Below are 16,823 nucleotides of genomic sequence, written 5' to 3' on the forward strand. Positions count from 1 at the left end.
CCTCCGGCCGCACGTCTGACCTGTTTTAGGCGCGTTCCAGTGGTTCTATTTTTTTCCCTCCAGGATTCGCTTCTGTTCTGAATGTAATTTGACTTAATGAATCCTGCGCTGATGAAGCGGTGAAGGGCGATTTGTCTGAATGTTCTTCCAGTAAAAGGGCTGAGCTCAGTAATTAGCAGGACGCATCTGAGTGAGCAAATTTGTGCAAGTTAAAGGGATTAAGGGAAGAAAGGAAAACATGAACGTTCCAGGGTTTTTTGCATGAATTAAAGATGATTTAACATGAAATGGGCCGTTGGTTACTAAAAGGCTCGGAGGAAACACAAGGAATCCGCTTGCTCTAAAGTGTCCTTTACTGGCGGCTCCCAGGGTCTCCTCACACTCTCCACAAAGAGTTGAGATAAATTTTTTTTAAAAAACCTCTAAATAATTTTGAGTTTTCTCATTTTTAAGCCACTAGATGGCGCTAGTTATCACTTGGATTGTTGAGATTCGTAGGTCATTAAGGGTTTAGTTGGTAAATTGTGAGCAAATATTCATCCACATTGCAAAAATCTTCACTTGCTATTAGCGTTTCTTGAGCTCCAAATTTCTGCAACAAGGGACTAGAAAGCAGAAGGAATGTTGAGCTAGAGAAAGTTAAGGAAAAGACAAGGTTGAAAAAAGTGAGAAAAATCTGGAACTTCAAAATCCCTTTAAGCCAAATAGGGAACAACCAGGTGGCAAAATTATGAAGCCCAACACTTCAATAGAGTTGTTCTTCTACTTGTTTCCTAATATCTTGGCTACCCTACAATCAGAAGAGTCGGTCCCATTGTCTGGAGAAGTAAAAAGGGTTGTACACAAATTGATGGCCTCCTCTTGGTGATCACTGGGGGTCTCCTTTTTATGATCACTGGTGGTCTCCTTTTTATGATCACTGGTGGTCTCCTCTTGGTGATCACTGGTGGTTTCCTCTTGGTGATCACTGGTGGTTTCCTCTTGGTGATCACTAATGGTTTCCTCTTGACGTTTACTGCTGATCTCCTCTTGGTGATCACTGGGGGGTCTCCTCTTGGTGATCACTGGTGGTTTCCTCTTGGTGATCACTGGTGGTTTCCTCTTGGTGATCACTGGTGGTTTCCTCTTGGTGATCACTAATGGTTTCCTCTTGACGTTTACTGCTGATCTCCTCTTGGTGATCACTGGTGGTTTCCTCTTGGTGATCACTGGTGGTTTCCTCTTGGTGATCACTGGTGGTCTCCTCTTGGTGATCACTGGTGGTTTCATCTTGATGAGCACTTGTGGTTTCCTCTTGGAGTTTACTGCTGGTCTCCTCTTGGTGATCACTGGTGGTCTCCTTTTGGTGATCACTGGTGGTTTCCTCTTGGTGATCACTGCTGGTCTCCTCTTGGTGATCACTGCTGGTCTCCTTTTGGTGATCACTGGTGGTTTCCTCTTGGTGATCACTGCTGGTCTCCTCTTGGTGATCACTGCTGGTCTCCTTTTGGTGATCTGGGCTGTCTCCTCTTGGTGGTCATTGGTGGTTTCCTCTTGGTGATCATTGGTGGTTTTCTTTTGGTAATAACTGATGGTTTCCTCTTGGTTGTCTCCTCTTGATGATCATTGGTGGTTTCCTCTTGGGGGTATCTGATGATATTCTCTTGGTGATCACTGGTGGTATCCTCTTGGTGATCACTGGTGGTATCCTCTTGGTGATCACTGGTAATCTCCTCTTGGTGCTCATTGGTGGTTTTCTCTTGTGGTCATTGTTGGTTTTTTTTTGGGTGATCACTAATGGTGGCCTCCTTTTGGTGTTCATTGGTCATCTCCTCTTGATCACTGGTGGTTTCCTCTTGGTGATCATTGGTGATCTTGTGGTTTCAGATGTGAATAGTTCGCCACGTGATCACCAACTCCATCTCAGCGACAGTGTCTGTTGGAAGTCTATAGTTGTCAAAAAACCATACCATGCCTCATTTCTGATTGTTTTCCCCCTTCCTCATGCATTACTTTTTAGCTTTTCTTACGCTGCCCCCATTAGTGAGGTCTCACGCCTCATCTGCAGATCTATACATAATACATTTCATTTGGGTCATGTGGTTTATCGTAAATGTAATTTTCGAGGCAATTACGGACACTTTGTTGAAATTTTACCCTGCACCGTGTGGATATTGAGTTATAAATGTATAAATTCTGACAATGCAGAGATTTCAGAATAATAGTATAGCATTTAGCTTTCTGTTTAACTATTTTTGCGGCAGAACTGGGCTTTTATGGTCTGGGCTTCCAGTAATATTATTGCAATTATTACAAATTTTAGGAGAAGCTACAGGCAGTCCCCGGGTTACATACAAGATAGGGACTGTAGGTTTGTTCTTAAGTTGAATTTGTATGTAAGTCGAAACTGTATATTTTATCATTGTAGTTCCCGACAATTTTTTTTTTTTTGCCCCAGTGACAATTGGAGTTTCAAATTTTTTTGCTGTAATAGGACCAAGAATTATCAATAAAGCTTAATTGCAGACAATTTTAAGCTGATTATTGCAATCTGGGACTATTTTAAAGCATCCAGAGAGCTTCACCAGAGGTCACAGTGGGCAGAGGGGTCTGTCTGTAACTATGGGTTGTCTGTAAGTCGGGTGTCCTTAAGTAGGGGACCGCCTGTACTTCAGTCCAATGGTTATTTCCTTGAAGATAATTCCCACCATTCTCCTTTTCATCCTCCAGTAATGTAGTAGAGGGATCCATGCCAGCGGAGGGGGGGTGGGACTTAAAGGAATTGTCTAGCAAAAAAAGAAATATATGGTTACATAGGGTTATTATTTACTGCTTTGTGTTTCAACTTTATTTATTTGTACTGAACAACCCCTTTAAGTGACCGGGGTCAGGACTCTTTTCCTCAGTGACCTCATAGGGAGGGAGAAGGGTATTTACTAGATTATTGAACTTTTTTTGTTTTTTGTCATTTTATTATAGGACGAATTACCCGTGTTTGAAAATTTTCTACAGAGGATTGCACGAAAACCAAGACCTGATCAGTTTTATGGTCTAATGGGAAAGCGGAACAATGGTAAGTCATGGTGATGATGTCACACCTCACTGATTATATGTGATTATGGTACGGCTGCGTATAGTGGACATGTCTTTCCGTCTTATCCATCGCGATAAATGATATATTTATTGTTCTCATTGCGTCTAAAATGAAAAATGAACCCACTTGTTCTCTCTCATCTTTTGCCGCCATCTTCCTACACTGTGCAGGATCAGACTACGCAGAGAGGGTGCTTGTAGTCTGTTACTATGGGGACAATTGAGCTGTATAGAAGCTGTAGCAATAGCAAAAATCGCAAACCTTAGATTCAGGCTATTGATCTCAACATCTGTGTTTCATATTTTGGAATTAATTTCCATTTAATCTTTATTCTAGGGGGCATCCTCCACACCTAGAGGAGAGGAGGTTCTACCATCACCATAGACAGGGGGCATCCTCTACACCTAGAGGAGAGGAGGTTCTACCATCACCATAGACAGGGGGCATCCTCTACACCTAGAGGAGGTTCTACCATCACCATAGACAGGGGGCATCCTCTACACCTAGAGGAGAGGAGGCTCTACCATCACCATAGACAGGGGGCATCCTCTACACCTAGAGGAGAGGAGGTTCTACCATCACTATAGACAGGGGGTATCCTCTACACCTAGAGGAGAGGAGGTTCTACCATCACCATAGACAGGGGGCATCCTCTACACCTAGAGGAGGTTCTACCATCACCATAGACAGGGGGCATCCTCTACACCTAGAGGATAGGAGGTTCTACCATCACTATAGACAGGGGGCATCCTCTACACCTAGAGGAGAGGAGGTTCTACCATCACCATAGACAGGGGGCTTCCTCTACACCTAGAGGAGAGGAGGTTCTATCATCACCATAGACAGGGGGCATCCTCTACACCTAGAGGATAGGAGGTTCTACCATCACTATAGACAGGGGGCATCCTCTACACCTAGAGGAGAGGAGGTTCTACCATCACCATAGACAGGGGGCATCCTCTACACCTAGAGGAGAGGAGGTTCTACCATCACCATAGACAGGGGGCATCCTCTACACCTAGAGGAGAGGCGGTTCTACCATCACCATAGACAGGGGGCATCCTCTACACCTAGAGGAGAGGCAGTTCTACTATAACCATAGACAGGGGACATCCTCTACACCTAGAGGAGAGGAGGTTCTACCATCACTATAGACAGAGGGCATCCTCTACACCTAGAGGAGAGGAGGTTCTACCATCACCATAGACAGGAGGCATCCTCTACACCTAGAGGAGAGGAGGTTCTACCATCACCATAGACAGGGGGCATCCTCTACGCCTAGAGGAGAGGCGATTCTACCATCACCATAGACAGGGGGCATCCTCTACACCTAGAGGAGAGGGGGTTCTACCATCACCATAGACAGGGGGCATCCTCTACACCTAGAGGAGAGGGGGTTCTACCATCACCATAGACAGGGGGCATCCTCTACACCTAGAGGAGAGGAGGTTCTACCATCACCATAGACAGGGGGCATCCTCTACACCTGGAGGAGAGGCGGTTCTACCATCACCATAGACAGGGGGCATCCTCTACACCTAGAGGAGAGGCGATTCTACCATCACCATAGACAGGGGGCATCCTCTACACCTAGAGGAGAGGAGGTTCTACCATCACCATAGACAGGGGGCATCCCCTACACCTAGAGGAGAGGAGGTTCTACCATCACCATAGACAGGGGGCATCCTCTACACCTAGAGGAGAGGAGGTTCTACCATCACTATAGACAGGGGGCATCCTCTACACCTAGAGGAGAGGAGGTTCTACCATCACCATAGACAGGGGGCATCCTCTACACCTTGAGGAGAGGAGGTTCTACCATCACCATAGACAGGGGGCATCCTCTACACCTAGAGGAGAGGAGGTTCTACCATCACCATAGACAGGGGGCATCCTCTACACCTAGAGGAGAGGGGGTTCTACCATCACCATAGACAGGGGACATCCTCTACACCTAGAGGAGAGGAGGTTCTACCATCACCATAGACAGGGGAAATCCTCTACACCTAGAGGAGAGGAGGTTCTACCATCACCATAGACAGGGGGCATCCTCTACACCTAGAGGAGAGGAGGTTCTACCATCACCATAGACAGGAGGCATCCTCTACACCTAGAGGAGAGGCGATTTTACCATCACCATAGACAGGGGGCATCCTCTACACCTAGAGGAGAGGCGATTTTACCATCACCATAGACAGGGGCATCCTCTACACCTAGAGCAGAGGCGGCTCTACCATCACCATAGACAGGAGACATCCTCTACGTCTAGAGGAGAGGCGATTTTACCATCACCATAGACAGGGGGCATCCTCTACACCTGTAGGAGGGGAGGTTCTACCATCACCATAGACAAAGGTTCTTTACTGTACGAGCAGTGAGACTGTGGAACTCTCTGCCGCAGGAGGTTGTTATGGCCGACTCTATGTACATGTTCAAGAGAGGCCTGGATGCCTTTCTGGAGAGAAAAAATATCACGGGTTATGGACTTGATGGACTTGCGTCTTTTTCCAGCCTTATATACTATGATACTATGATACTATATGATATCATCACTACATACTAATCATCCAGTAGTCTAATCTCTCGGTGATGTCATCACTACATACTAGTCATCTGGTTGGCTCCTCTCTGTGTGATGTCAGGGTAATGATGTTTCCTGTGAATGGAGGTAGTTCTCTTACACGCAGTGACTTCAAAATGGCCGCCCAACATGTAACTCCTGTCAATCACAATTTTCCTTTTAATTTTTTTTTAGGATATGGTCAGATGTCCCGCAAAAGTAAGTGTATTTTCTGCCTTCTACAATCCTCTCCTCCCATCACATTACTCTGCCATATCCTCTGCCTCTTTAATTTTGGGTTAACCCCGTCCTGTCTGGCATCGTTTTCTTTTTTTAATTTCTCATACTGCGGCTCCATTCCTTGCGGACTCCGTGTAATCACATTACTGAGATCTTACATTAGAGCAAGACGAAAGGCGCAACACATGTGTAGTTATGGCAGCGCCTCCACCCCGGGAGCGCATCATTATTTATGTCTTGTAATTAGCGTTTCATCTGACTGAATCTCTACACAGTCTGGGGGGCGGAGGGGGTTGTTATTAAAACTGGAGAAAGCAAAATGGGGATTGAGAATTTTAGAGGTTGACAAAACAGTAGTGGTTACTAGGGAGAAATTTAGCAGCAGTCCATAGCAACCGATCACAGCCTAGCGCAGCAATTACATATCTGGTTACTTTACTGCTTTGTTTTTTTTTTAAATAAAACTTTATTAGTTAAAATACATCGTGATAAAGGGACACTTACTCATAGATCCAGGCATCTGGATTGTGGGAATCTTCTTATATTTGTTATCCATTCCTTCTAAAAAATCTACTTTTATGCTAATGAGACGGAAAGTCTCTGGGGGCATTACCAGCTTCACAGCCTGTTACACTGTGTCGTAAAACTTTCCCCTCTCACTGCGTGAGATTACAACAGACAGAAGAATGGGGAAGAAGAGGGAGACAAAGTAACAGCTTGTGAAGATGCAGCATGGAGGGGCTCTGGTAACTCCCCCCAGAGCACTTCAGGCTAATTAGCATAATTTTAAAAATTGATTTCAGAAGGAAGGAGGCCATGGATAACAAATATACGAAGATTAACACAGTCACAGATCTATCAGCCTGGATCTATGATCAAGAGTCCCTGGGTTATCATGATGGATTTGATAGTAGATTTTCTTTAAAGGGATAGTCCCATATATAACAATATACTATGTTATGAACACCAGAGCAAAAAACTTCTGTGTCCTGTAGTGGACCCTAAAGCTGTGCCATATCCTTTGTTTTTCCAGAGAAGTTAAAGGGATACCTGGTAGCGCCCTCACAGGTCATATAAAGTATAACAGGGAGCTCCCAGACTATCCATGAAATTGTAGGTTCCTCCAGAGACAGAACTGCTCTGTGTAGCAGGTCCAAATAGAGGAACTCACCTCAATCAGCTTGGAATACCACATGTGGGTTTCTAAAGAAAACAACCCCTTTAAGAAATGAGGGTGAGCTCTGATTGGTGTATCAGGGAGGCCACGCCCCCTTCAAAAATGTTTGATAGAAAAACATTTCATTCTAATTCTTCTTCTCTATGTAGGATTTGGTCAAATATCTAGAAAACGTAAGTTAGTTCATACAATCTATAGAAACAAAATCAGATTTTTCTGGTGCTCCCCTAATGGATTGTGTGATCGCCCTAAATCGAGAAAATCGAGAAAAGGAAAAATCTATTTGCTTTTATAGTGAAATCAAGATTGTTTTTATTATTCAGATTATGCTTTTACTTTACTACAAAAAATTCTCACATTCATGAAAATCAGAAAAAAAATCTGAATCTACTTATTCCATGCTGATTATAAGTTACATGGTGATTCTATCCTCCAGTCACATCTAAAGCTGCATTTACAGTTTGGCAGATATTTTTGTAGGTAGCTATATGGATGTACACAACACAAGTAAAAACTATTAGATAGGTAATCTGCTATTTGCCCTGGATCAGAAAGTTTGAATCCCTGGTGTTCTTCTCTTATTGCTGAGAGCCCACATTTCCCTGCAGTGGCCACTACAGGAGAAACATGGTATTACAGGGGGCACATTGAATCATATAGATGACCATGGTCACACTGAGTCTTCCAGAGCAAGAGAAATTCTTTCAAATTTATATTCTGTTCTAATTTATAAGGAGCAATCCCAAGCAGAGGGAAGGGGGTTGTCCACTGACAACTTAACATTTTTATGTGGATTACAACTGAAAAATATAAATTGATTATGAATTGAATGATTAATTAATTTAATAAGAGTGATACAAATCCCATCAAAATGTATCAAAGTTACAGAGGTTACATAGCACCTTGTAGAAAGTGCTGGATTTACCTGCAGTGCCCCCGCAGGTAAAATAGTGCATTACACATCTCCCATTCACAAGAATACCATAAGTTGTCTCCCTAGCAAGAGAATCTCTTAGTAGTTGCTCTCTGCTTTTATTGATAAAGTTTAATATGAAGGCACCACCTATAAACTTAGAATTGGGAAAATGGGATTTAAAACCAGTCAACCCCTTTAAGGTGGACCTTTCACCATTGCGACCAACTCCTTGTATCCCTTAATAGGCTCTGCTTTACTGATTTCAGTATAGTTGGAATTTTTTCTCTAGCTCCCACCGTTCCTGAGCAATTACTGATATTAGTTTAGGAAACCAATATGCTAATCAGGGAAGTGGGCTGTCCTGACATGGAACATGTAGTCTGGCCCAACCCATCTTTTAATGGAGCTAAAAGAAATTTTTAAAAAACGATTGTTCAGGAATGGTAGGGGCTAGAGAAAAAATTACAACTGCGCCCGAATCAGTAGAACTCCATCTTTTAAGGGCTGTCAAGAGTTGTGGTTGGTGAAATTGGTTAGAAGTCCCCTTTAAGTCCCCTCTTAGCTTGAGGACAAACCTGGACATCAATGATAAAATCCACTTCTCTGCATGCTGCAACTCTGATCCCTTTCCAATCTCTTTATCCTCTGCCATGTGGCTCCTTTTGATCCTCCTGTCAATCTTCTGGTTATGTCTATTAAGTATTAAAGGGATCTATACATTGTGATCAATAATCAATAGCAATCTCCTAATCCGGGTTAGATTAGCACACATTACCCCCTATGGTCCTCACAATCAATTTCTTTGGCTCTATATTTAACATGAAATTAAGAAAATTTTGGGATTTTTTTGCCAGATTTATGTTTTCCCAGAGAATCCGTGTGATGAATGTTCAAAAAGTCAAAAATGTCTAAAAACCCACAATCCTTGAAATGTATATTTTTCAGGGTATAAATCAGATAACTTTTTTGGACTTATGGGCAAAAGATCTTTATTTTCCGGTATGTATTCATCCGATGTATCATTGATAAGATGGATATTTTATGGATGATACATCCGCGTCATGTCTGTGCCGTCATGTAATATCTGTCATATATTATTTCTTGTTTGTGACTTATAAAACCAAATGGAACCGTAAATATGTGCCCCCGGCTGGGGGGAGGGGGTGATTAGGACTGGTCTTAGCAAAACCGGAGGATCCTATGAGACGTAAACTGGTCTGTCAGAAGTCACGACTTTGCAAAACCGCAGGAACTGTATGCATTGTCCCTGGAGAGATGTGTAATCAGACCTCACACTGCTGTGCTCTGTTCTCTCTGCAGCCAGTGTTAGGTATTGTCCCTGGAGAGATGTGTAATCAGACCTCACACTGCTGTTCTCTGTGCTCTCTGCAGTCAGTGTTATGTATTGTCCCTGGAGAGATGTGTAATCAGACCTCACACTGCTGTGCTCTGTGCTCTCTGCAGCCAGTGTTATGTATTGTCCCTGGAGAGATGTGTAATCAGACCTCACACTGCTGTTCTCTGTGCTCTCTGCAGTCAGTGTTATGTATTGTCCCTGGAGAGATGTGTAATCAGACCTCACACTGCTGTGCTCTGTGCTCTCTGCAGCCAGTGTTATGTATTGTCCATGGAGAGATGTGTAATCAGACCTCACACTGCTGTTCTCTGTTCTCTCTGCAGCCAGTGTTATGTATTGTCCCTGGGAGATGTGTAATCAGACCTTTGTGTATGTTGTTAGTAGCAGCAGGACTGTGATATATGGATTTATATTCCAGTAGTGTAGCTTCTCCAAGTGCACTGGAGACGTGTCCTCACACTGCTGTGCTCTGAGTGACTGATGTGATATTTATCCAGAATGATGCTAGAGATTTTTTTCAAAGCTGAATAGAGGTGTTGTGGAGGAGTTGAATGCAAATAGCTACAGTTCTGGAATATAAAACCACATATCACAGTCCTGCTGCTACAAATAACATACACAAAGGTCTAATTACACATATAACACTGTCCGCTGGGAGCTAAGAGCACAGCAGTGTAAAGACAAGCTCCCAGTACAATCCTGGAATATAAATCCATATTCCAAAGTCCTGCTGCTACTAACAACATACAAAAGGTCTGGTTGCACATCTCTGCAGGGACAATACCTAACACTGACTGCAGAGAGCTCATAGCACAGCAGTGTGAGGACACACCAACAGTGTACTTGCCGAAGCAATACATTCCTGAAATATAAATCCATATATCACAGTCCTGCTGCTGCTGACACCATACGCAACAGTCTGATTACAAATCTCCAGGGACAATACATAACACTGGCTGCAGAGAGCACAGAAGTGTGAGGACACAGCCACAGTTTACTTGAAGAAGCTACAATCCTGGAATATAAATCGATATTTCATAGTCCTTTTATCACAGTCCTGCTGCAACTAACACCATACACAGAGTTATGATTACACATCTCTCCAGCAACAATACATAACACTGGCTGTAGAGAGTACAGAGCACAGCAGTGTAAGGATACATAACACTGGACGCAGAGAGCACAGAGCACAGCAGTGTAAGTCACATAACACTGGCAGCAGAGAGCACAGAGCACAGCAGTGTGAGGACACAACACCGGCTGCAGAGACCACAGAGCACTGCAGTGTAAGGACACATAACACTGGCAGCAGAGAGCACAGAGCACAGCAGTGTGAGGACACATAACACTGGCTGCAGAGAGCACAGAGCGCTGCAGTGTAAGGACACATAACACTGGCAGCAGAGAGCACAGAGCACAGCAGTGTGAGGACACATAACACTGGCAGCAGAAAGCACAGAGCACAGCAGTGTGAGGACACAACACTGGCAGCAGAGAGCACAGCGCACAGCAGTGTGAGGACACATAACACTGGTTGCAGAGAGCACAGAGCACTGCAGTGTAAGGACACATAACACTGGCTGCAGAGAGCACAGAGCACTGCAGTGTAAGGACACATAACACTGGCAGCAAAGAGCACAGAGCACAGCAGTGTGAGGACAAATAACGCTGGCTGCAGTCTGTATGGTCTCACCTGCTGACACATTCCTTTGGTAGGTAAAGAAGCATCACAACTCAAAAAGAGTATTTTGGGAATTAGACTCTAATATCAATCTTGAGCAAGGGCCCCCGGGGTGTGATGGTAGGACCCTGAGACACAGGAGAAGAGGGTATTGTATGTCATCTACATGAAATTTGCTGCTCCCATAGGACCTCATGTACATAGTGGTCACATCTCTCCATGTATATGGCAGTTTATAGCACCATATATGTTCCCATCTCATTCATTATGGAGGAATCTGTTGCATGCCCCCAATACAGTATGTCTGGTGCCGTATTATGGGTGGGATTCCGAGCACCATATGGCAGTACATTGAGTGGATCAGGTCCATAATGTCTTGTGTTTTATGGGGTCAGTGCTCGCTGCTCTGGAGTACAGACTGTATCCAGTGAGTAGGAACATGAAGACCACATAGAGGTTTTTATTATTGACTCCCTGGGCTGCTACCGACGGGGTCAAGAGTGGAACATATTGACCTTCCGCTGCCACTATCTCCCTCTGAATTATTTAGCTCCTCTTTAAGTCCGTGCGGCCTGTACATGTCATAGTAAGTGATGCTTAATTAATTGCCCCATGGGAACGAGTTTTAAAGCTTCAATGCAAATGATGACAAATTACTAAGCAGCTGTAAGGAGGGCGGACCCCCTGAGAGCCAGCGCAGCAGAATCAGGGGGGCTTCACTTCAATCTGAACAACATATCCACTAGTCAACAGTTCCGAACTAACAGGACAGAACCAACAGCACAGAACTTATAGGACAGAACCAACAGCACTAACCATATAGGACGGAATCAACAGCAGAGAACCTATAGGACAGAACTTATAGGACAGAATCCACAGCACAGAACCTATAGGACAGACCTTATAGGACAGTACCTACAGCACTAACCATATAGGATAGAATCAACAACACAGAACTTATAAGACAGACCTTATAGGACAGAACCAACAGCACAGAACCTATAGGACAGACCTTGATGGACAGAACCAACACCACTGACCTTATAGGACAGAACCAACAGCACAGAACTTATAGGACATAACCAACAGCACAGAACCTATAGGACAGACCTTATAGGACAGAACCAACAGCACAGAACTTATAGGACATAACCAACAGCACAGAACCTATAGGACAGACCTTATAGGACAGAACCAGCATCACTGACCTTATAGGGAAGAACCAAAAGCACAGAACTAGAACCCACATGACAAAAAGTAATAGGACAGGTCCAACAGGATGGAACCAACAGGACTAAACCAATAGGACAGAATAGATTTAGACCATTTTATCCCCATGGATGGACAGGAAATTGTGTTTCTATTTTTCCTGTATTTTATTTGATCTTTTTTTATCATTAATTTCTGTTATTTTCTTTATACATTTATTAATGGGGATTGGGGGTCATTTTGTTGCGTTGTCTTTCACGGTTCATCGAATTTTCTTTTAAAAAAAGATTTCTCTTTTGGAAAAAAATAGAGTTAATGTTACTGTTCTAATGAACCAAACTTAGATTCCTCGGGGGACACGTACATTAATGTTAAAGGGGTTGTCTCTACTGATCTCCTTTAAGAGTGCAACTAAACACTGATTTTGGGTTCACAAAACATGGAAATGGACAATGATCCGCCTGTACCGGGGGGGGACATCACATCCTAAACAGGATTCAATTTATCAGGATTGCCCAAAACATCAGTAACAATCCCAAATCCAGGAAGGGGCAGTCACACGATTTTACCTATGAGATCGCCCCAGAATTTGGGGAGACATAGCAGAGGCCTACTGAAATTTGGGTTCCCATAATAATCTGTTGACATGAGAAGAGGTTTTGGGCCCACAGAAGTCTTTCTAGGCCTGGTCTGAGGTGAATTGTGTGGTTGCTAGGGAGGCACTGTGCCTAGTTACCAGTCTTATCAATGGGATTGTTAGAGATCTTAAGGGGGAGATTTTTTTTTTTTTAGAAATGTCTGAGGTAAAACTGTACTAATTTCCCATGGCAACCAATCAGACCTTAGCTTTCTTTTTCCCACAGCAATTTTTAAAATGAAAGCTGAGCTCTGATTGGTTTTCATGGGTAACTAGATCAGTTTTACCTCAGACATTTCTGATAAATCTCCCCCAAGTTGTCCCTATAAACCGAATTGTCTTTTATTATTGAGCTGTCTGACCACATATAGACCCTTTCTATACATGTCAGTGGAGTGCAGGGGGCACATTTATCATACGCTGGTGCTATGTGCGCCATTGTTTGATGAGGCCCCTGCTTTGACCTCCTGATAAATGCAGACAGGCAGATGCCATGCGCTGTGCCACCAGGGCACCTCTATGCCAGGTCTGACCTGTGCCCTAGCCTGTGTCGGAACACGTTCAGGCGGAAACATGGCACCATCTATTCCCACCTAAATCCCAGCTTGATATATGTCTGATAAATTATATGTCATTATTTATCTCTCTGTCATCTGTCTGACTGATTTCTGACAGGAGCACAAGCCGCAGCACAGGGAATTGCGACTTCTCTTCCCAATTCGCCAGTTGGGCAGGGAATGCGTGCTGTCACGCGCAAGTCATAACGCAACTCAGTGCTAGGTCAGACCTGACATAGAAGATGCCCTGCGGTGCAGCGCTGTGTGCTGTGGAGAGCATCAGACACTCGTCCAATTAGAACCAATGGGGCAAATTTACTTACCCGGTCCTGTTGCGACACCCGATCCCGGGGGCCACGTCTCCCGATTTGTGTTGCATGAAATTCGGCGTGATTGCGTCAAAATCCGATCACGTTCGCCAAAAACCCCTGTTAAATGGGCACAACACGGAAATCGTCAGGAAACTCGACGAAAATGCGGCTGGTGGACCCTTAGTAAATGAGCCCCAATGTTTGTTTTTTGTCATGGAAATTGGTATATGAGCCCCTCTAGTTCAGGTTTTTTTTTTTACAAAAGGTTCTATGGATCCTTTAGACTCCAGTTATTATCATATACACAGACTATTCAGATTTGATTTGGTGCCTGAAAATCATACAGAAACTTCAAATCAGCTAATCTCATATCTAACTATCTACCTGCCTACAGTACCTACTTAACTATCTATCTTAGTTAAAAGTCCTAATATACAACGTCAAAAAACGTCAGGACTTCAGTGGCTTTGTAAACCAAAAAATAATGGGACAGATTTATCTTAGTCTGATGCACATTTTTTTGGTTGTATTTTAGTGACTTTTTAGGTACATTGAAGAATTTGCGCAATTTTTCAGCAGTTCACTGGAGTTCGCCGTGTAGCAGTTTCCTGGTTTGCACCTAATTTTTCTTTTGTATTTCTCCTGCTTCTAGATGTTTGGGCCTTATTTAACGTTGATTTGCGCCTAAAAGGGCGCAAATAATTGTGCAAAACCATGCCAGTCCTGACCATGCGGAGGAAAAGCAATGGTAGGAGTTGTGCAAAAGTTTGCGCCTTATAAGTTTTTAAAAAAAAAAATCTGCATTTGACAAAGAACAAAAACTAGAAAGACAAATCAGGTGCAAAAAAAAGGACTCGCAAAAGGCGCAAAAAGAGCTAAAAAAAAAAGCGGGAGATGAGATAAATGACCCCCAAGGCTTTCCACTTATCTCTCAATGGGGGGGACTTATCACGGCTTGTACATCTAAAAACAGACCTACAAGACGCGATTTAGTCAAATTGCGTCTTCTCTGCCGTCTACAGCAACGGGGAGGGGGAAGTGCCACGCGGTGGGCGGACCTGGGGTGTTTCTTCCCCGCGGCTGCGCACTGCCTTTAACCTGCATCGGTACCAGCGCAGGCTATGGCGCAATTCTACCCCAGGTCAGACCTGGCATAGAAGTGCCCCACGAGCGCAGCACAGATCCGGCAGGGGGAACATCATACCGTGACGCACTCTGCGCCGGCCTTTGATAAACGCGCCCCAGTATAGTAACGTATCTCCCTACAATATTAATGTAACTATATATCCGATATATTTCATTATCTCCATCCAGATGTGTTACAATGTATTATATTCTTATCTTTATTCATCCCTGACATTTCCTCCCCAGGATCATCAGAAAGGAACACGATACATAATTACGAACGAAGACGCAAATGAGACCCCGCCCTCCCCCCCGCTCCATCGATATAACGTCATTCATTGGACCAGAAGATGAAGTGTAATATATTATATCCTGTGTAAAATGAATACTTATTTATTTTAAGATTGGTTTAGCTTGTATATTCAATAAAGTTATTATTTTTAATAGTGTGGCAATGATACGTGTCCTATACGTGTGCTGTGATTCTCCAACTACCACTCTCATCGGGATTATGTAATAGGCGCACGATTGGAGAGAATCTGCTGAGGAACCTCTTCTGATGGCATTATACCCCCTATAAGGCTGTGGAGGGTCTAGGTGTACGTGAGGATCTGAAATATTAGACCTGGGACCTTACCAGAGTGACGGTCTGGAGGGCCAAATCTCCAGATCTAAGCCATAACCTATTCCCCTAGCCGGGGTTATTCACCCTTAAAAGCTCCAGGATTAAAAAAGCCAAGCTCATTTTATCTAGAAATAGCGCCACATCTTTACACAGGTTGTGCCCGGTATTGCAGCTCAGTTCTATGGAAGTGAATGAAGATGACTTGCAATACCAGGCACAACCTGTGTAAAGATGTGGTGCTGTTTCTAGAAAAAAAAAAAACCGCCATCTTGTAGTTCTTGACAATCCCTTTAAGTTGAGCTTCCTTAAAATAGCAGATTCTCCCAAATGTGACGCCAGTCTATCTATCTGGTAGACGGGGTAGAGACACCCAGAACCTGCTGGTAGTTGTAGTCCATTAGTAGATGGGCCACTGCAGGGTCACTACCCCCAACACTTAGATACGCTGTTTAGATATATACAGGACAGAATTTTAATGTCTTATGATGATGAGATTCCACTGTTGTACCTTTATGACGGGCCAGACGTCGGTATCATTGCAGCATGTTTATTTTATTTCCTGAATGTGAATCCAAAGTCTTCATTTCATTGTCTAGATTTTTTCTGATAGTGGCACTTTGAATAAAAAAAAAACTTGAGATTTTGCAACATTTCCTTGTGTTTCCAGCTTGTATTATTTTCTATATTGTATATTTACTTGGAATACAGTGATGTCACAGTACAGGGATAATACACACAGTGATGTCACAGTACAGAGATAATACACACAGTGATGTCACAGTACAGGGATAATACACACAGTGATGTCACAGTACAGGGATAATATACACAGTGATGTCACAGTACAGAGATAATACACACAGTGATGTCACAGTACAGATATAATACACACAGTGATGTCACAGTACAGAGATAATACACACAGTGATGTCACAGTACAGGGATAATACACACAGTGATGTCACAGTACAGGGATAATACACACAGTGATGTCACAGTACAGGGAGAATACACACAGTGATGTCACAGGACAGGGATAATACACACAGTGATGTCACAGTACAGAGATAATACACACAGTGATGTCACAGTACAGGGATAATACACACAGTGATGTCACAGTACAGGGATAATACACACAGCGATGTCACAGGACAGGGATAATACACACAGTGATGTCACAGTACAGGGATAATACACACAGTGATGTCACAGTACAGGGGTAATACAGACAATGACGTCACAGTACAGGGATAATACACACAGTGATGTCACAGTACCGGGATAATACACACAGTGATGTCACAGTACAGAGATAATACACACAGTGATGTCACAGTACAGGGGTAATACAC

The 16,823-nt window shown here is 43.5% G+C and overlaps 1 protein-coding gene across 2 annotated transcripts in view; it reads left to right on the top strand.

The window, feature by feature from the left end:
- LOC140133771 (tachykinin-like peptide) overlaps positions 1–16,118 on the top strand; it is a 40,021-nt gene extending 23,903 nt beyond the window's left edge. The window contains exons 3-6 of one of the 2 annotated variants that reach the window (XM_072154348.1): positions 2,959–3,052; positions 5,829–5,852; positions 8,912–8,965; positions 15,090–16,118. In XM_072154348.1, coding sequence (XP_072010449.1) covers positions 2,959–3,052; positions 5,829–5,852; positions 8,912–8,965; positions 15,090–15,139 — 222 coding nt within the window. In that variant the 3' untranslated portion in view covers positions 15,140–16,118. The remainder of the gene's footprint in view (positions 1–2,958; positions 3,053–5,828; positions 5,853–8,911; positions 8,966–15,089) is intronic. The other variant, XM_072154349.1, reaches the window with a different exon arrangement.
- The last annotated feature ends 705 nt before the right edge of the window (positions 16,119–16,823 follow it).

The sequence above is a fragment of the Engystomops pustulosus genome, chromosome 5, assembly GCF_040894005.1.
Source record: "Engystomops pustulosus chromosome 5, aEngPut4.maternal, whole genome shotgun sequence".
In the NCBI taxonomy this organism is placed as follows: Eukaryota; Metazoa; Chordata; class Amphibia; order Anura; family Leptodactylidae; genus Engystomops; species Engystomops pustulosus.